At 41.1% G+C, this 24,466-nt stretch overlaps 1 protein-coding gene across 1 annotated transcript; it reads left to right on the forward strand.

The window, feature by feature from the left end:
• The first annotated feature begins 129 nt into the window (after positions 1–129).
• On the forward strand, positions 130–23,857 carry SYNM (synemin). Its single transcript, XM_082060533.1, has 4 exons — positions 130–981; positions 6,694–6,818; positions 13,904–13,977; positions 15,476–23,857. Exons 1-4 carry the CDS (start codon positions 196–198, stop codon positions 19,228–19,230), a joined length of 4,740 nt encoding a protein of 1,579 aa, XP_081916659.1. The 5' UTR covers positions 130–195; the 3' UTR covers positions 19,231–23,857.
• Positions 23,858–24,466: the final 609 nt, after the last annotated feature.

Genomic DNA, 24,466 nt, shown 5'->3' on the forward strand with positions numbered 1-24,466 from the left:
CAGGGGGCGCCGCAGGGCAGCGGTGCGGGGCCGATGTGGGCGGGGCCGATGTGGGCGGGGCCGGTGTGGGCGGGGCCGGTGTGGGCGGCAGTGTTGGCCCGGGGCCGGCAGCCCGCAGAGCCCCGCGAGGACGCGGCGGAGGCGGCAGCAGTAGTTCAGGGGCCGTCCCGGCCCCGACCCGGCATCCCGGGCAAGATGTGGCGGCGCTGGGAAGCGGGATGGGACGAGAAAAGGGAGCTGCAGGAGCTCAACTCCCGGCTGCGGGTGTTCGTGTCCCGCGTGCGGGAGCTGGAGGAGGAGAACCGCTTTCTGGCGCGGGAGCTGGCGGAGCTGCGGGAGCAGGAGCTGATCGGGCTCCGGGTGCCCGAGCAGGAGCTGGCCTGGCTGCGGATGCAGCTGGAGGAGCTGAGCCGGGCGAAGCTGGAAGCGGAGCTGGAGCGGGACGGGCTGCGGCGGGAGCTGGAGCAGCTGCAGCTTCTGGGGGCCGAGGTGCTGGCGATGCGGCGCCGGCTGGAGCCCGAGCTGGCCGGGCAGCGGCAGCTGCTGGAGCGGCTGCGGGGCGACTGCTTCGCGCTGGAGGAGCTGCTGCTGCAGCTGCAGGCCGAGCACGGGCACCTGGCGGAGCGGCAGCGCCGGGAGGCGGTGGAGATACGGGAGCTGCGGATGGACCTGGCCGCCTTGCCGCCCCCCTTGGCCGGGCTGAGCCTGGAGCAGCTGGAGGAGACCTACGAGATGCTGCTGAGCCAGAGCTGCCGGGAGACCCTCCTGCGCTACCAGGAGCAGATCCAGGTGCTGCAGGAGCAGGAGGCGCAGCGGAGCCGGGAGAACCTGGAGCTGCTGCGGGAGGAGAGCCGGCAGTGCCGGCAGCACCTGGAGGACCTGCAGCGGCAGGGCCGGGAGCTGTGCGGGCTCCGGGAGCGGCTGGAGCAGGAGCTGCTCGCCCTGGAGGACCGCCACGGCGCCGAGGTGGAGGAGTACCAGGTGTGTGACACTGTCCCCCCGCCCCGGTCGGTGTCCCCCCACCTCCCTGGCCGTCCTCTTCGCCGGGACCCTCTGGCTGCGCCCCTTCCTTCCCACCCTCCTGTGTTCATTCTGGTTCTCTGAGTCTCCTCCCACCCGCTTTTTCCCTTCAGTTCTGGCCCGTCGTGGGATGATGATTTCTCACGGCCCTGGCATCCTGCTCCCTTAGACCAACTTCCATCCCTCCCACTCCCTCTGCGGGAAGTGCCCAAACCCCTCTGAAGGGTCTCGCATTGCCAGGGCCTCCTCACCCCACTCCGCCTCCCTGCAGGAGGATTTTCCACAGGCTGGAATAAGTGGCCCAGCAAAAGCTTGTTCCTGCTGAGCCCTTCTCTGATGTCTTGGAGACCCACTGCTCTGCTTGGGGAGAGCTGGCTGGGAAAGGTGGGGATCAAAAGGGAGACGGTGACCCTGAGGACATGTTCCTGGTGACAGGTGCTCCCTCCCAAGCTGCCCTCAGCAAGTACCCAAGAGCTGGCACGCAGGTTTGCCAGGGATGAGCACAGGGGACATGGAGCAGATGAACCGAGTCCCCATGCGGTGGGACACAAAGCTTGCTTCCTTCTAGTCTGAGACTTGAGGTTGTCCTCTCCCAACTGGAGACATTATCCAGATTCTCTTCCAGCACCCTGAGCCTAGAGAAAAGCTTGTGGGCTCCAGCATAGTTAAGACAACTTTTAGTTATTTAAAGGCAGAAAGACTCGTTACTGTGCTGCAGGCGGTGAGCAGAGTGGGAATAATTTGAAAGAAAACTTTAACGATGTAGGTGACCCGTATGTGTTCAAGGTGTATGTTTGGTGTTTTTAAACAGGGTTATGGCATCTGTAGCTGAGAATTTGCTCGCTGTCAGAATAACATTTGGCATAACGATGTATAATCACCCTGTGCGTGTGAGCAGATCAGCAAATGCCGGAACAGCAAAAGCTCAGTTCATCCAGTTTAGAGTGGAGAGCACGTATTAGATCATCCAGAGCATCAATCGATTTCCTGAGGGCAACATTTCTTTTGTTCATTGTTAGACCTTTTATTAACACTCTGCTGGAGCTGGGTGTTTGTTTGAACCCCGTGTGCTGCCCATCACATTGTGTCCAGCGGCCCTGGTAGATTATGGGGATGCTGGCAACTGGGAAAGGGCTGGGGCTGGTTGCTGTGTGTCTGGTTTTCGTACACTGCGTGATTGTTTGCAAGTTGCATAGTTTGCAGATGCTGTGAACTGAGGCAGATTAGGTATGTAAGAAGTAATCAGAAAGGCTTTCAGCTCTTAAATATTTTTGACAGGACAATTAATTATTTTGATCATGTATGTAGGTATTTCCAAAGCTTTAGAAGATGGTGTTACATGTAAATCCCTCATTAACTAAATCTATCCATCAGTCAATGCCAGGTGAAAATGCAAAGAAGAAAAAAACCCCTCTTTTTTCTTTTTTTTTAAAGCAGTATAAGTTTATAGAAACGTACATAAGCCTACTAATATTTAAAGTTACTTTGATTTCCAAAATGTGACCTCCATGTTGCCTATATTTGTTATTAGGGATCTATAATGAAAACTTCATAGATCTTCAGTCATCATTGCTCAAATTGAAAACCTTTGAGTACAGTGTTATTTTAATAAGGGCATTTTGTACAGCTCACTATCTGTGCTACAAGTTTTTATTCTAAAGCCAGTTAGAACGGGTGTGTTCAGACACCAAACTCTTTCCACTCAGCAAGGTGTTTTTATACCAGTGTGTTGTCTTTGCATCTGGTTCTGTTTTTCAAGAAGTTTATTCAGAAGAGCAAGTAGAGACAGTCACCCTTTGTAGATGTCAGATAATCAAAATCAATGCACACCCTGACTGTCCTGATTCAATCCTCAAAAATGGATTGTAATTTTGATACCAAGATAACAAACTTTTGGGTTACTCTCACGAGCATTTGGCATGAGTTGGATTTTACAGGAACAATAGTGTCAGATCTTAGTAATACAAGAAAAGAAGTGCTTTGATAGCCAGCCTGAAAACATGTGGGCTCTCTTATCTTTGAATATATAGCTGGATAATATATAAACTCTGGTTAAAATGATATCATAAGGTTTGTAACTTCCAAATGGTTTCATATTTAAAATGTTTGGTTTCTCATGAGAAAGGCCTTTTCCAGTGGCCAGTCTACTGTACAAGAGGAATAAAATATCTCTTGTTCACATGCAGGAAGAAAAATTCTATAATGTGTTGAAGCAGCTGGTTTAGGTTTCCTTCCTGTGAGCAAAGCTTTTGTTCTCCCTCATTGTTTCTTTTATTGGTGAAAGTATGTTCAGCATGGATTTTAAACTGCTCGTTAAAGAGCATCCATTCCATGATTATTTATTGTAAAGTGTCACATAGAAATGATATGTATGTACAGATTTAAGCCAAGTGATTATTGTGCGTTGCAGCTGCAATGGCAATTAGATTTATTCATATTTTCCATATGTCATCCAGTCGCCTTATATGTCCATCTTTGCCTCCTGCACTGTCCTTATCCTCACTAAAGCTTTCAGCAATGCTAAATAGAAATGTGTATTTGGGGTTATAATTTAGCTGAACCAGGCAAGCTGTAAATCATACATAGTTTGGAAAATGTTCACTGGCCATGGGTGCTAAAGGGATGAACTCAGTCCGTCTCTTGCATAATTTTAGCTGCCTGCTGTGACAATACTCACGCAAAAACTCCCAGTGATTTGAGAAAGCCCTGTATTTTTGGGGTGTAAAAACTGGCCATGGCTCACCCTGCTGCTTTGAAACGAGGCAGATCTTTTCCACTAACGTGGTGGGCTTAGGATCGGTTCCTGCATCAGTGTCATGAGCTCCAGAGGTGAAAACATCTTGTCAAATGAATATATAATATCAATGTTATGCAATTTTTTTGTGCACCAGTTTCTAGCCCACTAAGTGCAGAGTGTCAGCTCCTCTCCTGCGGAGCTGCTGGATCGGTGAATAGTACAGGGATAGAGCCCCGAGTCCTCTCTTTATTCCCTGAGTAGGTGCAGCTTGGACAACCCAAGTAAATTCTTTTCCCCCTAACTCGCTTCTAAAATTTCCTGCTGGTGCCTAGAAGGGAACATCTGAAGGGTGAGAAAATCACCTCTATTTAGTCACTCAGTTCTAGCAGGACATCACTGAATTTTGGGGGGGTCATGTGTTTGATGTTATTGAGAAACAGATTTTTCCACTGAAGTCCTGCGTGAAGCAAACGCAGGTTACCTTTTGCAAAATGGAAGTTTGTCAGTCTGCAATCCTCCGAGCTGCCTGCCAGCCCGCCCATGCAGCGTCTGCTCCTGTTGGAAGGAATTTCTTCGGAACTCTGACACAGCTGGCTGAGTTCTGTAGCCCCTTATGGTAATCATTAAGACTGCATTGAACTCAGACTTTTGGATCCCGAGCGCTCTCCAAACCCAGCGGTGGAGATGGCTGGATTGTAGGTGGCTTTTCAAGCACAGGCTGGAGAACGTGGGGGTGAGGGACTGAGTTGCTCAGTCTTAGGATAGATGTGAATGTCCCCAGACTTTCAGAGCCCCCCACACCCTCTAGTCCAGTGTACAGATTCTTCTGGGACCGGAGCAAGACCTGTGCATTGTGAAGCTTTTTTGCCATACGCATCTACATGTAAATGTCAGTCTCTGTTTAATCGGGGAGGCGACAAACACCCGAATCATTTCATGCTTTGTATTGGAGCTCTTACCACCTTTAGGGTTGGTCCCACAGAGATCCAGTCTTGTCTTTGTCTCCTTTTGCTGGCTTCTCTGGCTCTGTCAACACCCCGTCCATTCTTGCTGGAAAGCCTTTTCCTTTTAAAAGCAGCGCCTGGCACTTTTCTTCCCTTCTCATCTTGGGATTTTCCATTGTGTTAGTTCTTTACGGGATTGTTGCCTCGGAGCCGCTAAAGGTCAGCGGCTCTGCCTGCCAGGATGTTCCCTCCACTGCTGCCGGGATGGGGCTGTTGGGTGGTTGATAGTGCTGTTTCAGATATGCAGATATGATTTGTCTTCTGCCATAAAAAGGCAGTTTTAGGGTACACTGATGACTGCAGGCAAAGTTTGTCATGTCAAAGAAAACATCAGTGTAATTGTTTAATAATAACTGCCAACGAAGAATTAGATTAACATTTATGTTCTCTAGATATATCCACATGTATATGAAGATACAGCCGGCTTCCTTCATAGGGTTTTCTTTTTACTTAAAATGAAAAAATACTATTAATGTTTGAAATGTCAGCATTTTATGTTCTTCATTCTTAAACCTTACTTCTGCCTAGTGCATCATACTGGCATTAACCAGCCTGGGGAGCGCCCTGCCGTATCTTCCTTTTTATGCTCTTGCTCATACTGTGAGACTTGAACACTTGCTGCATGTAAATGATGTATTTTAAATTTTTTAAAACTAGAATATCAGTGTCTTGATTTTTCCAGTTTGTATTGCAAAGTATTTGTTAGGATGCAATATAAAATACACTCTCAGGAATTCCTGTTTGGTGTTGTACATGTGTATGAGATTTTGCTCTGTAAATGACAATTCAGTGTCTTTGTGTAGTGCAGGGTGATGTGAACAAAATAGAATCGGGTCTTTTCTGATTTGCCATTCATGTGAGAGGTGGCACTAGTGACTAAAGCACTTGCTTTCTGCAGCATTCTTTTCAAGAGCATGAGAGTCAATTGTCTTGGTCTAAATCAAATCTTGATGTTCTGTTGCATGTCTTCATTGCTTTTTGTGTTGTGTACACTTACTCGGTATTTAATCTTCCATTTAGTATTTCAGAGTATGGTCAAATTTAGATCATTTTGGTGTTTTTCTGCTCATCAGTCCCTTTCAGCATTTGGAAAACTTGTTGAAGAAAGGTGGGCAGGTACTACTTTATCAGTGCTGCTGCTTTCAAGTAATTTGTGGGTGTTGTCCAAACTGCACTCCTCCCATACATACACACGCATACCCCTATACAGATATGAACTTATGTTATCAGCATGAAAATAAGGAATCCGTCATATCTTCTGAGCAGCAGTTAGGACAAAGCTGGGCAGACTATGGAGCAGGTGGCCAAATATTGTAGAAAACTTAGCTCAAAGGAACTGCTGGAGATTCATCCTTCACCTTCTAGGTACCACGAATACCCCCAGATGCTAGAATCCAAATATTTGTTTGGACCCACATGTCTATGGAACCAAAAATACTGATGAAGGGAAATAGGCCAGGTTGCCATGGCAAAGCAATTGCCAAAATTCCCAGTCTCAGGTGTGATTTAAACATGTAAATCTACACTCTTAAAATGGCAAAATGCATCACATTTATAAAGGAGTGTATTTTCCTTGCTATGTGTAATAGATAACTTCTTACAGGGCATCCGAATGGGTTTTACTTACTAAACTAGCTTAGTAAGGCATAAAATGAAATCCTAGCATGAAGCTCTGCTTCAGTAACAATGTGTTTCAGACTCTATATGGGTGGTCCTAGAGCTGATTTGTCCTGGTTTTTGAAGTGGTGGAACATACTGACTTATTGTTCTCCGTGGTTTTGGTGTATTGGGTTTTTGTTGTTTTGTTTTTGTGTCGTTAGTTTGTTGGGGAGTGGGGGGGGGACTTTTTTATTAAAAGTTTTAAGTTATTAGGCATTCAAGTGTACAGATTTTCATGTTAGTTCAAAACTAATAATGAATATTTCTGTTTAGAGGATAATTGACACCCTAGAAGAAGAAAAGCAGTTCCTGACGATGTCAATCACAGATTACTTGAAGGACTACCAAGAACTACTGCAGGTGAAAGCCGGGCTCATCCTTGAAATTGAAACCTACAGGTAAGAATTGTGGTCACACTAAATTGTCTAATCAGAGGATAATTTAAATCTCTCTTTATAGATACAGGAGCCCTGTTCATCTTCTTTCCAGCGTTTAAAATACAGACAGGTGCTTTTAGAGTCTGAGATCAAGACTCCTTGTAGGTATTGTGGTTTGCTAAATGGAGCGAACGGACCCTTAGTATCAGCTTTTAACTTGCTGTTGGCTTGTTCTGTGACATGGGCCCCACGCCGTTCTGTGCTTGGCGGTGCTGTCTGTGGATGGAAGATAACGCTCCTTCAGAAGGCTGCGAATACGTGTGGATTGGCTGAGTTCTCTGGGAAAACTGTAAGAATGGTAAAATACAGTTATTAGTAACACTGATAAGCATTACCAGTGGCAGGGGTGACTGGAATTTGATCACCGAAGCAAAACTATCTCTGGTCATAATTCATCCTCTTCCTCTGTCTCTAGAGAAACATGTTGGAGAAGCCAATATAATCCATAGGAATCTTATTACTTTGTACAAATATATTGATATGTAAGAAACCTTCTTAGTCCCGGTCAGGTTGATATCAAATTGATGTGAATTGTTGGTGCAAAATTGGATTACAAGCTGAGGGACCAATATCCTTAAATTGTAATCAATAAAACATGGGCAGTGTAGTTGCCATCTCTCAGCATATTTAAATGATGAAATGTGCCATGTGTGTTGATTGGTGTCCACTAATCAATTAGTGTCCACATTGATATAAGTAGTGAGTTCCCTATTCTTGTTTCAGTTGTAGAATAGTGGGAAGATAACGGAAAATTCTGATTAAATCCTGGCTTTCCCCATCCTTGTTTTTTTATGGAAACATGTTGGGATCAAGTATCATCTCTGCTTATGAATCTCCAGTACCGTATATCTCTCTAGCTTCTTAATAGCTGTGTGGTTGGAAAACCAGAGTAATTCTCTTGTCTGGAGAATCACAATGTATCAGTTGGCACATGGCATGAAAGTGATTTAGAAGGAAAAAACAAAAACATGTATGAATTTGAGGTAGATACTATTTTATTGTAAAGATAGTGGTTTCATGTTTGTTTGTTTGGTTTTTTTTTTCTACAACTAGGATGATATTTTCAATATATTTCATTGAGATATTGATCCTCAAATACAGAGAAGCCTAATTCTTACTGAGCAAAGTCAAAATTTGCAAAAATGTAATGCCAGCCTACTTTCATATCATTTTTAAGGAGTGTTACCTCAATGATTACCTTGTCTATACTATGTGCATTATTCATATTCAACCTGCATAATCAGACATGGCATTAGCATGTTATATACAATACATGCGTGTGTCCAAAGTGTGTGGTGTTGCTGTGAACCAATAAGCATCTAGGTCTGGATCAGGACAGCACCAGCTGCATGATGGGTGAAATGTGCAGACTAAAGCAACTCACTGATGACTCAGAAATGTAACTATAGTTGCATAACTGAAAATATGAGAAGCATGAAAGATCATCTTCCAAGTAGCCTGATAAAGGACTGGTGAGCAAAGGATGTCTGTAGCTCATCAAAGAGTAAAAATGGTCTGTTCAAGAGTATTGTGTGCTCTGAGGTGCAGACCCAGGCTGGCTTCTGGATGAAATGGATCCCTGTGATCCTTGGAAAGCCAGTAGTGTCTGGAGCATTACTAGTGGAAGAGAAACTGTGGGAACAGTAGCCAGTTGTGATCCTTATCTGTGTTAATTCTGTTTACTTTGCTAAAATACACGATTCTTATGAATTTAATCCTAGCTCTGATGTTGACTTTTACTGTTGTCACTTAAACTTTCTCGCTCGGTTTATTCATCTGCAAAATGGGATTAGCACTTTCACAGTAACAGACATTTTGGAATTGCTTCAATGATTAGTATTCATCCAGAAGCAGGAATGATAATGCCCAGATATTTGGTTGTTTGGACATGCTCTTAGTTAATAAGTGAACCATCACTGCTTCTGCTCTGTAAAACCCTGTAAGCCAATTAAATTCTGGAAGTCCTCCAGCGGTCATCTCGCTTCTTATCTGGGCATTATTGGTTTGCCTAAGGATTCCCTGCCCTTCTTAATGCAAAGAGAACAATTCAGCATCACCTGCAGCGTGTGTTTGTTGCCCAGTTAAGATGCTCCTTAACCTGTGGGGTTTCTTCATCTGATTGTAGTGAATGCAACTTGTATCACTGATTGCCTTGGCAAGGCAGATTTGTGTGGACAAATGAACATTACCTGCTGAAGAAGACATACAGAGGGAAACAGACCTTGCTACAGATCAGAGAGCAGACTATCTAATGCCTGCAAACAGAATTATTTTAAAATATCAGAAGCTGAAAAGTGATTTTTTTTGTGTTTTTATGTTTATGCAGTTTTACCTGTTGCTCCCTTCACTTAAGAAAACGATGCCTTTATCAGCACTGCTGTAGGAGAGAATCAGTATAAATCCAGTTAATAAGCTGTTTAGTGAGATAATTCTGTACTTTTTTCAAATCCTGTTCCTCTCCCAGGTCTTTTCATCCGGGATAAGCAGGGCATGTGAAGCCAGCTTCAGTTTGTTTTCAGGAAGGATGCTGGCAGATACCCTTGCTTATGCAGATTGGAAACAAGAGACACCTTTCACACTTGGTTCAACATCCTCGACTTTCCACTGAGAGGTTTCCATGAGGGACTTGCCACCTCCTCACCTCCTGGCATTAGAGGTTAAGGGTCTAGTATCTGATCTACTTCTTGGAGCTTTCTTTGTACCTCCCATCCTCTGTATTCTCTTTGTTTTATGACTCCTACGAGTCCTGTTTTAAAGCCAGTTCTTTCCATTAGTCAGCATTGCTCCTGGACTGGCACGGAGGACCATTGTTGCCAGGAACACCCTTCCTCAAGGACCGAGTCACCTTCCTCACTGATTCAGCTCCCCCTTCCTGCTCTGGGAGCTGAGGCTCGCTCAGGAACTGAAATATGTGTCTTACGTGGCTTTATGAAGTTATACCTCATGGGAATCTTCAGTCCAAATCCTTCTTCACAAGTGTTGAAATAAATATTTAGCAAGTGTGTTGCAGTTTTGTTCAGTGTTCTTGGAACCCTGCAAAAGCACAACTACTTAGACCATGCTTAGATTTTATTTCCAGATCCACCATTCCAGTGGTGAATTCTATACTGTGTAAGACTTAATTTTAAAAGAAGATAGAAAATCTGCCCAGGATCAGCATTACCATCAATCCTTTCTCAGCTATCAGAAGCTTCTTCCCTTCCAATAGAGGCTGCTCAGAGCCTCTGCCATAGGTTAGGTAGGTTTTTTGCCCTCTCTAAATATGTCGCTGTTGAAGGGTAAAACTTTTACTTTGGAATCCCAGCGCCATGCAAATGTTCTGTTCTAGGTTAGCGTCCTGCGTTTTGAAGCAGCAGAGGTTCTCTTAACACACTTGTCAGGGATACTTTCTAATCCTCCTTCGGCTGGTTTCCTCTGTCAACACATCTTCTGACCCTTTCCATGCCTTCCTCAAGAAATCAGCACCAGCATCACGGCCTCCTCAGCTACTCATCACAGCTTTGTCAGTCACTTTCATTATTTCCTGTTTACAACTTGGGCCATCCATTATGTCCTATTCCTGTATATGTTTTATTATGAGAATGTTCTGAGTTTTGTGCACCCAGGGAGTTTAACATGCAGTCAGTTACCTGCTGTTCTTCACGCAGACCTTGTCCTCCCATCCCATGATGGAAAACAGACCTCGAGTGGCCTTTACTCCTAAAAATGCTTCCTTCATTCTGCTTTCTGGAGAGGTTTTTTTAAGAACTCGTTACCAAATGCTCTGGATAAAGAGGATGAATCTTTGCGGCCTGCTGGCTAACTGCCCTGTTTGAGATTGTGGGTTTCTGTATTTGAAACAAAGTCCTTGCTGCTGTGAATGACCACGACAACATTCGCAAGGCATCCTTTTGGTTTTTGTAACTTCTCTCTTCCCCACCCCAACCAGTTTATCTCACCCACCTGCTTTCACGGACTAGTTATTTCTGTTGTCACCCAGCACAGCGCGGGGCTTCGTGCTGACTGGCGTGTCCCTGCTAACTTTAGCTAAATGACATTAATGATGAGATGAGTTAAAGGTGCAGCTGCAATATTTTCTGGCAACACTTGAACTATTAACACAATGTGTGTATATGTCATTTAGTATCTGATTTCCAGGAAGCAGCTGACAAAGTTATTTTTTAGAAGAGAGCTACCTGAAGGAATGCTTTATGTTATTATTGTGAATACTTAAGAGTGCATGCAGTTGAGATTAAAACCCTATTCTTCAGGCAGTTTAAATTAAGTTTTAAAGCAGTCCTTACCAGAAAGGCTATAGTTGAAATGATTAGTATTAGGAAAGGATGCAAAGGAACAGAAGCTATGGTCAAGCTGAGGAACATAACCTGAGTTCGCTAGTTTCCAAGCCAGTGCTCAGTACATTGCACTATGCTTTCTCATGCTCGTTTATTAAACCAAAGCCAGCTTAACATTTTCTTGTTTGCCTATGTACAGTAAAACACTGATTCACTGCCCAGTTTTATAGAGGTTTCGTGAGGCTTTGCCGTTCATTTTCAAATACAGCATATTTTCAGTAGTAATATTTCAGATCCAGCTTTCCTGTGTGCTGTTGCCCTTTGCCATATACAGTTACCTTTTGGAACTTATTTTTAGTGACTTCATGCGTTGCTGCAGCAACTGAACAACTGTTGTTTTAACAGCAGCCAGAAATCCTTAGTCAGGCTGCCGCGTTCCTCGTTTCCTTCGTCATGGTTAACGCTTTCATTGCCAGTGCCTTGATGTTTCTGCAATACCACCACCAGCTTCTCCAGTGTGTGTCTATCAGAGCAATTTGTCTGAGGCTCATTAGCTTTGTCAGATCGGATGTTTGGTCTTGGGAAGATTCGCTAATTCCTATTAAGCTTCTCTTAACACAGAGGAAGGTAAATAGCTTTTTCTTTGGCTTTACCCAGTAAAGGTTATGCTAGGGTTGAATTTGACTAACCAAATAGAAGTAAGGGTGTCCAACTGAGCCTGTTTTAAGGGGCAAAGCGACCTGTAAATATGTTAAGTAATTCTAACGTGGCTCTTCTTTTGAATCTAGGCAAATCCATGGTTGCAAAGAAAACCTTACTAAGGATATTTTGCTGATGTAGCATTGTCCTACTGAATCTAGAGGCAGTCAGAAACCAAAAGAAGCATGAAATGTCCAAAGGGTTCGGTCATGTGGAATCTGTGGGTGACATTTAAAACGCCTGCATTGTTCATTTTGACAGAAATGCCCAGCAAACATTTTCATGCCACAATCCTAAACTGCATTCAGCTCTCCCACCAGGGAGCTGGAAGCCTTGGCTATCAGAATCCTGCAGCCTGGCTCCTGACGGCTTTCACGCTGCAGCTGTGCGTTATCAGTGCAAAACATCTGGCGTTTCCAAACCGGAAATGATGAAACAGTTATCGCACTGCTGGAGCCGGGTATAAACCCACCAAAGTTACCGTACTGATTATGGCATTCTGTCGCATATTGAAAGAACCTGCCGTAGAATTTCTAAGCTGTTGCACCAGAATGCTGCAGTTTAGCACTTTTTGGGGGGGGATTAACATAGCTTGTGGCCCTGCAAAGGTGGAAAAAAGCCTTTTTAAAAAAGGCTGAACGTATTTTATGTCAGACAGTACAAGCACATAAACAGCAGGACAGAAAGAAGGAAAGCACACAGAGAACTTATCAGGAAGTCTGAGATCTAGTCTTACTGGATAAACATCTCTAAAACTTACAGGATTGAATAACTTCCCCCTAATATCTGCTTTTTCTATTTGGTATATGAAAGAAGCCAACTTTTTTTTTTTTTTCTAGAGCAGTTTGGTAATTCTAGAGAATGCACTTAGTCTTTTTTCCCCTCTGAGAGAACAAAAGTATGCTGCTTGCCCATTTGAATATTCTTAATGCAAAGCAATTACTCCTGAAAATGTTTTGCCCTTCAGTTGTGCTAATCCCTGTGGAAAAGCTACTTCCATAGTATTTTCCACCACTGTAGAAAGGAGAAAGTGTAGGGCAGTAACCTCATGCAGGAACAGAACAAACCTGTGGCTGCTGTCAGATGGGTCTTGAGGGAACATTGTAGTGATATAGTTTCCATAAAGTAAAGGTAAGAAAGTTGGTGTCCTGTCCATTTCGGATGGATTGCTGCTGAGCTAACATGAGTTCTTGGTTGGTCAACAAGAGGAAAGCCTTGACCTCAGTAATCCCGTGGAAGTTCTGGGTTCCTGGAACTAGGGGAAGTATTAGAGTCACTGCAAAAAGGGGTGAATGGAAGGCTGAGGAACAGGGGACAAAGAAAGATGTCATTAAAAGAAACCAAGCAGCTTCTGTGATAAGGATTTTTTCCTAGTCCTTTGTTGTAAAAGTGTTGATTTTGGATTGAATAGGAACTAAGAGTAGTTACTTTAATACTCTTGTTTCCTCCAGCACTAGCCAGTGTTTGACAGTGCAAGTGATACTTTCGTTCGATTTTTTTTTTTCATTTGAAAAGGATAGAACTTACAAATCCTGGCTGTAATAGTTCCCTCATATATCACACTGCAACCACACCTCTAGTACTGTATTACCAGCAGGAAAGCTGCTATTTGCTTGCAAATATTTTCTTTTTTGCCTTTTCTTTATAAAACATCTCCATGTTATTCTCTGAGAAAGCTTTATTGACTATCTGTTAAGTTTTGTTTGGCTTTGTTTTCTCCTAACTCTGTTATAAGATCTGCTAGCTTGTGTGATGCCAGAGTGGGAATCGGTGCATCTTGTCCATGTCAGGAAGCAGTATATTGAGTAATGTGGAAGATTTGATCTAAAACCGTGTCTGCTGCTTTCATCTGCTGTAAGATTATTGCATTGTTCTCAAGAACTGGACGTTGCAAACTAAGAGTCTGGAAAATGCAAAGGATTTCTCATTCTCAGTAGTAAAAATATGGGGTGTGAAGAGCACTTGGGATCTGACCCAACTGCAGGATAATTGTTTCAGTTTAAGACTTGTAAATGTTAAATATTATTATTATTCCAAATATTTCAATGGAATGCCTTTTAATGTGTTTTGCAGAGCTTTATTAGAAGGGGAGAGCAACCAGTGGATTATTACATGGAGAGATCAGTATATGGGGAAATTGCCTCAAGGTAAAAAATTAATATTAAAAAATGACAAATTAAATATAACTGGAAATTATTGTGTTATAGTATTCCTCAAGTGTACTTTTTATGAGTGCATTGCGAAGTGAATATTGAATTGGTTTTGAGTGTTAGTATTTTAAATCAACACAGTGATGTTCTATATGAGGTAATTTATAAAATTGTGATTTAAGTGGAGAAGGTAAACAGGGAGCAGTGTTTCATAGATCTAATAGTGCAGAAACTATTGGATGCCCATAGCTCTTTAAAGCGTTTTGAAGTATGAAGCAAGAGGTATTTAACAAAATATGTTGTTAAAACCATGGAATTCATCATCACACGGCTTTGTGAGTGTTAAAAAGTTTATGTGGGTTTAAAGATAAATTTTAGCAGAGTAATGAAAGAAAAATCAAAGGCTTACTAAACATAAAGATACCATTTCTATCTTAGGAGCTGCAAATCTCTGGAGGCTGTGAGAGTATACCAGGGAAGTATCATTATTTACTTGCCCTGTTCTTATACTCTACCCTTTGTATCTACTGTTGATTACCATAAACAGGGTATTAGACAAGATGGGCCTTCGATTTGACTGCTATGGCCATTGTTATGAATTAGTCTCGATAATACTCCTGAGTTTAACAATGTGTGGTCTGAAAATCTTCAGACTAACACAGACACTAGTCCCAGTGGAGATGGGAAGGCTGGGCCTGTAGCAGTAGGTGGAACAGACAAGGCTGAGGCTGAAAGGCTCACACAGAATTGCTGGTGGTGTTAAATTGTCAGCGCTATCCCCAGCACAGTTTTAATCTAGACTAGCCAGTACTTCTGCAGATGATGCTCAGGCATATTCAGTGGTTACCACAGCCCAGAAAGCACCACCAGAAGTCAGAGCTGTGACCAGCTTTTTAGGAGTAAGAGATGAGAGTTGTGCAGTGCTGGTTGGCCTTAGAGCCAGACAGTGACTCCTAGCCCATTTTATTAAATTGTATGGATAAAGCCTAAGAGGTTCTTTATTTCTCTCCCTTGTACCTTATGGCTATGAAGGGTTGTGTATGTGTTTTCAGTTTCCAGTATGTGGTACCAGGTATGCCATTAATTCTCAATGGGAACTGAGAAACTTCAGGCCACTTTGGCTAATGAAGCAAAAAAACAAGCCTAGGATATTAGCATATGTTATTAAATAAGAATTTGTTAATGTAAATGAACATTAATATCAATACCAAAGGTGTAATTCTTAAGTAAATGCCATAATACCCAGTAGCTCACAACAGGTAAAATTAACAAGAACTTGCAAGTTATTAAAAAGCTTTACTTTTGGTTTTAATATAATTTATGCACAGACTTAATTATCATGCAAAATATACAGAGATGCCTTTACAAAGCTGCATTCAAAAGGAAGGCATTATTTCTTTCAAAAATTTAGTATAAAATTTTAGTTCATGCCTTCTATATTATTTTAGATACAAGCCATTCGTTTAATGCTTGGTGACCTATGCTCTTTTTGCAGATATTATAAACACTTCCTATAACTACACTGATATTTACTCTACTTATGAAGAAAGAAATAGAAATAAAGCTTTGCCAGCTCTCAGGATCACTGACACAAGGCATAGATTACCAGTGACAAATACGCGCAGTTCTGCACATTATTCAGCTCAGTCAACACAGGCTGGATCACAGACAACAGCCAGTGGAAGAGCTTTTGGAAGAGATGTGCTTGGTTCTATATCTCGCCCTTCAACTGTTACAAAGGATGAAAGGATTGTGACAGACCACAAAGAATTAAGAACATTTACTCCAGCTTACAGTGGCTGGAAAAGCACTGAAATGCAGCAAAAGACAATTCCAGAAAGAAAGAAAACAGAAGTTACAACTTCATCCACAATATCATTTTCAAAAGAATCGGCACGTGTTGAAAGTTCAGACAAGGACCACAAGGCTGACACAAAGCCAGGGATTTCTGAAAATATAAGAACAAAACCAAGCTTCACTAAATTTCCGACTTACGAGCTGAATATCAATTCAAAACCATCCAAGTATGAAGAAACTATAACTGAAACTCAGACCACACTAAAAGAAAGAGGCAGCAAACCAAATGAAGAGAAAAAGTCTCTGCTGAAAGAAAAAGATAAGCTAGAGAAACAAACAAAAGAGGAGAAAAATAAAACAGATGAGAAATCTTTTCTAGAAGAACGAAGTGTTGATTTTGGAAGGAGGAGTGAGCAGAAAAAATATATCCGGGAGGAAGTTATTCACCAGAGCGATATTTCTAATGCAAGAAACTGGAAAAGCGAATCAACCAAAAAAGATACAAATGTGACCTTAGAATCAAGAAGCAAAGAAGCCATTGAGATACCTATCAGTCTTGAAATGCCTGCTCCTGACAAGGAATCTCAGAGTAATAAAGAAATACGGTTACAAGCTTCTAAAACTTCCTTAGGAAGAGAAACACATGACCACGTAACTAAGCCTGCTGAAGTTCACAAAGTGAGTATTTCAGAAGCAGAATCCAACCTGAAAGATGAAGAGAGAATTAGTGACAGAAGTCATAAAGTGGGAACTCTGTCAACTGAAAATATGGCAGAGAATATTGTTGCTGACATTCTTAAAAGTTTTACGCAGTCTTCTGGCTCAGAAATATCAACAGACACAAAAGTGACCTATTTTAGTAAGAAAGAACAACCAGATGATGGGAAAATGAAGACTGAGATCACAGTGCAATCTCAAGTTCAAGAAAACATAGATATTTCTCGTGGCGCTGGCTCAGGAGATCTGTCAAACCAGGACGTCAGAAAAAGGGTTCGAGAGGGTATTGAGGGAACTCCTTCCAAAGAGGAGATAGAAGATATAGTCCATCATGGCCTGAAACGAAATGAGGGCAGGAAGAACATGTCTGTAAATGTTGAGATTGTAGAGGAGCCACTAGATTATGCTGCTGATGAAAGGACTGATTTTTCAACACCTTTTGAAGTGGAGGAAGTGGAAGATACATTCCCTGAGAGAGAGCGGCGTTATGGTGATGAAGAGGAAGAACATGTAACCTTCACGTATGAAGATGTTAAAAAGAAGAAACAACGCCATGAGAGTTTCACTCATGTGGAAGAAGTAACTGAGGAAGATGACTCACCTATTGAACAAAAATATTTTGTATCTGTTCCTGATGATCATCCTGCTACCAATAAAAAAGACGATGACTCAGTGTATGGGCAAATTCATATAGAAGAAGAATCAACTATTAAATATTCTTGGCAAGATGAATTTTTGCAAGGCACCCAAAGTAAGAGAGGTGAAGGTGTAAGCTCTCCAGAAGAAACATATCAAGTGGTAGGGGAGGAAGCAAGTGCCCATATTTTAAAAGAGCATCCTGAAGCTGAAACGTCCCATGTTGAATCTGTTGTTATCGAAAAAGAAATTAAAATTCCCCCTGAATTTCAGACTTCCATAAAAGGGCTTTTATCAAAGGAAACGAAGGACCCTAAACATCAATTGAAGGAAGCACTGGCGCAGTTGGAGGACAGTCTCCCAGAAAGTGTGAAAGAGGAGCTGTCTGCATTAACAAAAGAAAGTCAAGCTGACTCTAGTACTGTAGAATTTGATATCAAAAAAGTTGATAAAACAGAGGAGGGTGGCTCAGTGACAATCGTTGCTGAAGTCAATCTGTCACAGACTCTTAATACTGATGAATTCGATGTAGCTCAGCTTGGTGAAGAAATTGCAAGTGAGAAGGAGAAGGCAACATTGCACTCTCTGAAAAAAGAGAGCTCGGAGAGAGTCATTGATGGTAAAAGCAACATAGAAATAGATGTTTCTTCCCGCAGTGATAGATACACTCCCTTGGCCGATCAAGAAATTTATAACTCATCCACAATAAGGAGGAGTGGTGGTACAGGCTATCATACTACTGAAAAAGTTATTTATGACAGTTCGGTTTTGGAAACTGCAGATTTTGGAGAAGTCTCTCACTCATCACAGTCAACTGATGAGGGTACATCCTTCAGGCGAATCAAGGTTGGTCCAGCAGAAGTCCAGAGATTTGAGCAGGTCGTATATGAAGGGCCTGGTTCTGAAACGCTGGAACTCAGTGCTACAGAAGATCTTGTTCGGACAGAAGGATCATCAGAGTTTAGCCGATCTCTGAAGCATTTTAAACAGGGTCCTAAAGAAATCCAAACATTAGAAGAAATAATTTATACAGGCCCTATTACTACAACTGTAGAAGAGGCTGATTCTGGAAATCTTTCCCAGAGGTTTTCAACAGACTTCAACAGGTCCACAAGACGTGTCACGGTAGGATCAAGGCAAGTGACTGAAGAAGTCTCTTTTGAAGGGTCTGCTTCGGACTCTCTGGAGCTCAACAGTAACCTCTCTCAGACAGAAGGGTCTGCGGATGTCAGCAGATCTGTACGGCACTTCAGATTAAGTCCAAAAGAGATGCACACTGAGCAAGTTATCTTTGAAGGACCCATCTCTGGTAAAGTGGAGGTCAGCGACGCTAGAGACTTCTCACAGACAGAAAGTTCCGTCAGACACATTCAGTTGGGTCCCCAAGAGTTTATGACAGCTGAAAAAATCATCTACCAGGGGCCTGTCTCTGAGCACACAGAAATCCGTGAACTGGAAGACCAGACCCTTTCAGAAAGCTCAATAAAGCATGTTAGAGTTGGTCAAGTGGGAGTTAAAACCACTGAACAAATTATATATCATGGACATCTTTCAGAGAATAAAGGAAGCTCGGATAACGATGGATCTTTCAGGCACATTAAAATAAGTCCTGTAGAAACTCATGCTGAGCAAAGAATCTTTACAAGACCTATTTCTGAAAAGCTGGAAGATCTTTCACAAACAGAAGAGTCATCTGAGAGCAGCAGGTCTGTAAAGCATATTAAAGTAGGATCCAAGGAAACATCTTTTACTTTTCAAATGGATGTTTCCAATATGGGTGGTGCATCCACAGTAAAAGGTGGAGAACAGCAAGCAACGATGCTCGTATCCAACAAGCAAGACCCTTCTGCTAGTCAGTCACAGATTGTAGTTGAAAGCAACCGGGTTGTAGAAAACGAAAATAAGAGAGGTTACGTTCTCTCCAGTTTTTCTCAAGATCATGGTGAAAAGGTAGTGGAAAAATCATTTTTTGATAAAACTGTACAGTTGCAAAGAATGGTAGACCAAAGGTCAGTTATTTCTGATGAAAAGAAAGTCGCTCTTCTCTATCTGGACCATGAGGAGGAAGATGAAGAAGATAATGATGGACAGTGGTTCTGAAAGGACTCTTTAATGACGTCTACTTAATAATGTGTTTATACACATTTTTGATTATCCTTTTTTTTAAAAAAAAGATGCATACTAAATATGCATATTAAAAAAAAGGAGGAAAAAGGGATGGGGAGACACTCAAGCTGTTTAGATTATTAGCAGTGGACTGAAAAGTACTGAATCTAGGCCTCTACCTATTCAGCACACTTTTTAATTTATTGGAAATTTTATTTTTGGGAGAAATCATGCTATTAACATGTTTTTCCTCAGAGACCCGTGTCCAATAATTTCAGATTTTTCCACCCATTGAGACAGGAATTTGCTGCTGGGGAATTCAAAGGATTGTATTTTTTGTTTGTTTTATAGCAGGTCAATAAGCGTGTGCTTGAATAGGACTTTTCCATTATTGTTTTTTAAATACTGTATTGTAGCTGGTTACTAAAATATTCAGCAATTCTGTTTAAATCTCAAGCTACTAACCACAAATATAACACAAGACTAATGAGAGTGGCAGTAGCTGATTTTCAGTTCCGTTCTGTGTACTTATATGCAATACCTAATGAAAACATTTTAAGATACAGTTATTACAGCTATAAAAAGTAAATACAATTCCAAACTTAGTATAGCTAGAATGCAGTGAAAAAAAGTAACATCAAAGCAATAATTTCTCACAGTATTCATAATGAGTAATACTGATTTTTGTGGTTAGACAGTAATACATTTAATATCTTTAAAAATAAATCAAATTTTAAAATAGGCTGGATAGGATTTCCAGTGAAGTAAGTCTTTACAGTTTCACTGGTGATGTAAATTAATAACATGAACTTATTTAGTGGTATATTGGTTACCTTGATACTAGGTATTGCTAAAGGGAAGTGTGAAGTGTCGAACATGCCTAATTTCTTAGCATAGTGAGATTAGTGCTCTGTTCTGAAGAAAACTTGTAAAAATGGCATTGATGACACACGATCATTGTGTGCCATCATTTCCAAATAATCCTTTGTTTACAGATGAGAAGATGCCTTTTTCAGTTACTGGCTCTACAAATCCAACCTGAGATTTGAATTTTCCTTTTTTAATTTTTGTTTGTTTGTTTGTTTCTGGCCGAAGTATTTGCCTCAGGCCAAAGTTGGTTTCTACTTAAATCATCTGAAGATAAGCTAATTTCTTTTGGATTGCACACTGGTTAAATGAAGGACATAACTTAACTTTACCATTACAATTCATGACTTCAAAGTCCAGATCAGAAACCAGTATCGGTCACTGTACTGAACCGTGCAGTGCTAGCAGAAGCAAAAAATAGCAAAAATATTTTTGTCACTGGGGTAAGAAGATCCCATACTGGACACAGATGAGAAATAAGATACACAAATGAGAAGCTGCTATTTTTCCATGCACAAACACAGGCGCACACGTTCACTCCCTCTCTCGCACCTTCTCTGTCCGGGCGGCTTTGTTGGGCCAGTCCGGTGGCCTCTGACGCAGATTTTTTCCCCTGTGGTTATGCAAGCGTAGTTTCGTGTGTGCTAATCCAGTTAAACTCTCTTAGTCTGGCATGGCTAGTCACTTTTCAGATTCCTTAATATTAACAGAAGCTAGATTTTTCAAAACTGACGGCTACTTCATAATATGAATGTAAATGCAAAGCTGAGAAGCTCCATGCTGACTGACATATCATGCTGTTTCAGATACGGGACAGTTCAATTGTTGTGTGCCTTAGTAACTAAGTTTGAAACTGTACAAAGCTATTGATGTTCCAAAGATTAACTCATGAGGTTTGCCTGCAATGCAAAATTTTCTGTATTTTCCTCATTTTGTGTGTGTACCAGTGTAGATCAGGATTGGGTGTTTTTCAGTCATGTGCTATGAAATAATTTGTTGAAATTGGAAGTGTGACCACCAGCTGGAAAATGAATAGGAAACAGAGTTGTGTGGAAGCACTACAGGCATGTATGCTAAGCTTATTTATACTTTTCACTGTGTAATGGATAACGATATTTTTTCAAAATTATTCATATGTGCTCAAAAAAAGATCCTGTGCTTCCATTTATAAATAGGGTGTTATTAATTGTAATACTTTGAATATTATCCTATACATTTGTTTCCTTAGATGACCCTACGATTTTAAAGACGGTAACATCTCTGTGTTTATTTTAAATAATTGTGTATAAGCCAGAATTTTCCAGCTAGATGCCTAACTGCAAGCAAGCAGGCTCTGTACTTCAGGTATTAAATAACTGCATAAAGGAAGAAGTCAGGTCTGTAGTAAGCAACAGTTTAAAAAATAATCAGTTTTAATTTCCTTAAAGTTTTATTCTAAGCTGAAACTTACAAAGCTATTTGCAAGGTCAAACCCATTTATTGATACTGTGTGGAATCTTTGACATACATGCTCCTTAGGAACAACTATACCAACACTCTGTTATGTTTATTTTCACCTGCTTATAGGGTTATAATGTCAGATGAAGGGATAAACCAGTAAGGAGCGAGTGAATCATAAAATGTAGGTGGCCTTAGCACTGAAGGAGAATTAAAAAAAATAAAACTACTATTGTTTCCACTAAGGCAACAACAATTCTTTAAAAATTCCTTTACATGTCACTGACAGATGTAGGGTATACCAAAATATGTTTCTATTTTGATTGTCTGGAGGGGAAAAAAATGTTCTGTGTACTTCAGTTCTATTTAAGATCGGGATTTTAATCAACTGTTGAAAAATTAGTTTATTGTAGGGAGCTGGAAATGTGCATTAGCATGACATTTAAAGATATGTCCAGCTCCTTTGTGTGAATACTTTAAGGCTGTGGAAACAAGGGTATCTCATGTAAAAAGGGTTTAAGTTTTTAAAAAGTGTATATGCAGCCATTTTCCATTTAGTTCTTATTAACCTGAGACGTTTTCACATAATGAGAGCTTTTGGATAATGCAACCTTCAGGCAACAAAATGTAGTTAGGTGGACGATCCTGTCCTGCAGGCTTATGGTTGTGTTTGCAGCATCGGGGCCATAGGGACACGCACGACTAGCGAGAGCGAATGTAACGTACTGTCTGTACTAACTCACCCTATATGGTCACTTTCTGCATAAATACTATAACCTGTGGCTGAAAGGATTGGTGAGATCACCTCGGTCAGCATGCACTTTTGAAGCTTACTCATATAAGCTGTGCTTTTCATTAAATCCAAGTAAGAACTTTACTGCTGAGCTTGGTTTAAACAAAATGCTTTAAAAATATCATTAGTAATTTGGAGGGTAAAAACTATGTATTTATATGCTGATATAGATCAAAAGTGGGGCACTGTTTTCCAAAAGTGTAAAACCACTGGTCTATAAAGCAAATAAAACATAGAATTTAAAGAAAGATGTGTGAGACCTAGAACTCTGTATTGACTGATGTTTGTGAATAGCAGGTGTTTAAAAAGACGGTAAGAATGTTGAAACTGGGTTTGTTGGTGTCAGCTGTGTGAAACTTTGCAGGCAGCTTGTGTTTTGGTCATTTGCAATGAAACTGCGTTTTTGTGGTGGTATAAGCTTTGTGATTTTACACTTTTTCACTCTTGAGTATTAAACAATCAAAATCAATGCAGATGTTTCTCTTTCTTCCTGTCTGATATTTTTAAGGCTGCTTTGTCAAAGGACTTAATGTCTATAAATATCTCGCTCTAAGGCCTCTCAGACTGAATTAATTTCAAGTTAATGAATGAACATAATTTTTAATTATAGCAAAAGCACACCTCTTTCACACTGGTAAGAGAAATAATGGCAGAACATACATATTCTGTATTGCAAGTGCACACAACTTGGGCGGATGAGCAGCAGTTCTTGATTTCAACAGCAGGTAGTGGGAGAGCGGAGTATAAAACACCAGAAGGTGAAACTCTTGGAGTTGCCAGCATCATAATCTTCCTTGGATCCTGGGATCTGACCAATGTAAGTCTTAACTTTTACCCTTTTCTAGCAAGGAAAACATTTTCTGCACACTCAGACCTTTAATGGAAATAGGTTCTTTGTGTTTTGGTGGGGTTTGTTTGTTTGTTTTGTTGGTTGGGGTTTAAACTGTGTCTCTGTGCTGTGGAGTTTTTCTCTTCAACCACATACTTTATTTGTAATGAAGAAAAATTTAACCCAGTTTTCTGTTGATTGAAGAAATGGGTCATAATGAGGGGGTTTTTTTGTGTGAAAGAGGGAGATCACTTTTACACTGAGGAAAAAAATTAGTTCTCAATTTCTTGCAACACAGGGAAAACCAGTATCCGAAGCTACTGACAAATCACAGCCTATTCTGAAGATGGTCAAATGATCAGCGAAATATTTTCCACTGAAACTGGCCTCTGTCAGGAAAACATATTTTCAGCCTTCATCTGCTAAGTTAATAGTGTTGCTGTTTAAACTGTCAATGGTGAAGATCTGATTTCTCTGAAAGTTGAAGCGTGTCTCTGAATAGTAAGGAATGGGACGCGCAGTGGGTTGGTGTTTAATAACACACTGTTTAAGGTTACAGTTTCCTGATCCTGACACGCTTGTCAGTTGTGATAGCTAATTAAAGATGCAATGAAAATATGGGGGTCTCCCTGTGAAATTCTAGAAAGTGAGGAAAAAAAAAAAGGATATTTTTTTAAAAAAAGGGTATTTATTCAGTACTCCAAATTTAAGTAGTTTCAAAGGTAAGAGTGTTTGTTCCTGATGTATCCCTGCAACCAAATGTGAGCAAAATAACAAGTAACATGCTCAACAAACACAGAAAAGTTTTTCTTTAGCTAGGAAAAACTGTTTTTTTGAAGATGCTATCTCCACCTATTGGCTTATCACAACCCCCTAGTATTGGGTTTGGTTTTAACTTCCAAATCACGGTATGAAATTGGTGTGGCAGGAATTTATAGCTGGAATCAAGTCTATTATACTTTGTTAAACTACAGACCCTTTTTTCAGGTGAGAAAGTGTTAAGGGAGTTAACTTTACTACAGGAAATAAAGGCAGTGACTAATATTCTGGAAAGACAGTGTAAGAAATACGCTCACCTGTATTAATTTTATTCCTGTACTTACCCATGTAACTAATCTATCTTCAAGGAATTTTTTTCAGTATTTTATGCAAAGAAGGGACACTGGGTCTTCCTGGTGGATAAGAGAAATAGAACAAATTGTTAAGAATGAGAAGCCTGTCACACTGATCTTGTTTTCCTGATAGTAATGTTGTGGTGTGGGACAACAGGAGGAGACTTGGGCTGTGTTGATGTTTCAGTGTGT

The sequence above is a fragment of the Streptopelia decaocto genome (genome assembly GCF_964273445.1).
Source record: "Streptopelia decaocto genome assembly, chromosome: 9".
Lineage (NCBI taxonomy): Eukaryota > Metazoa > Chordata > Aves > Columbiformes > Columbidae > Streptopelia > Streptopelia decaocto.

Coding starts and splice junctions, on each gene's coding strand:
- SYNM (XM_082060533.1), top strand. CDS start 196: ATGTGGCGGCGCTGGGAAGCGGGATGGGACGAGAAAAGGGAGCTGCAG. Junction 6,819..13,903: donor CTTGAAATTGAAACCTACAG/GTAAGAATTGTG, acceptor TGTGTTTTGCAG/AGCTTTATTAGAAGGGGAGA. Junction 13,978..15,475: donor TATGGGGAAATTGCCTCAAG/GTAAAAAATTAA, acceptor CTCTTTTTGCAG/ATATTATAAACACTTCCTAT.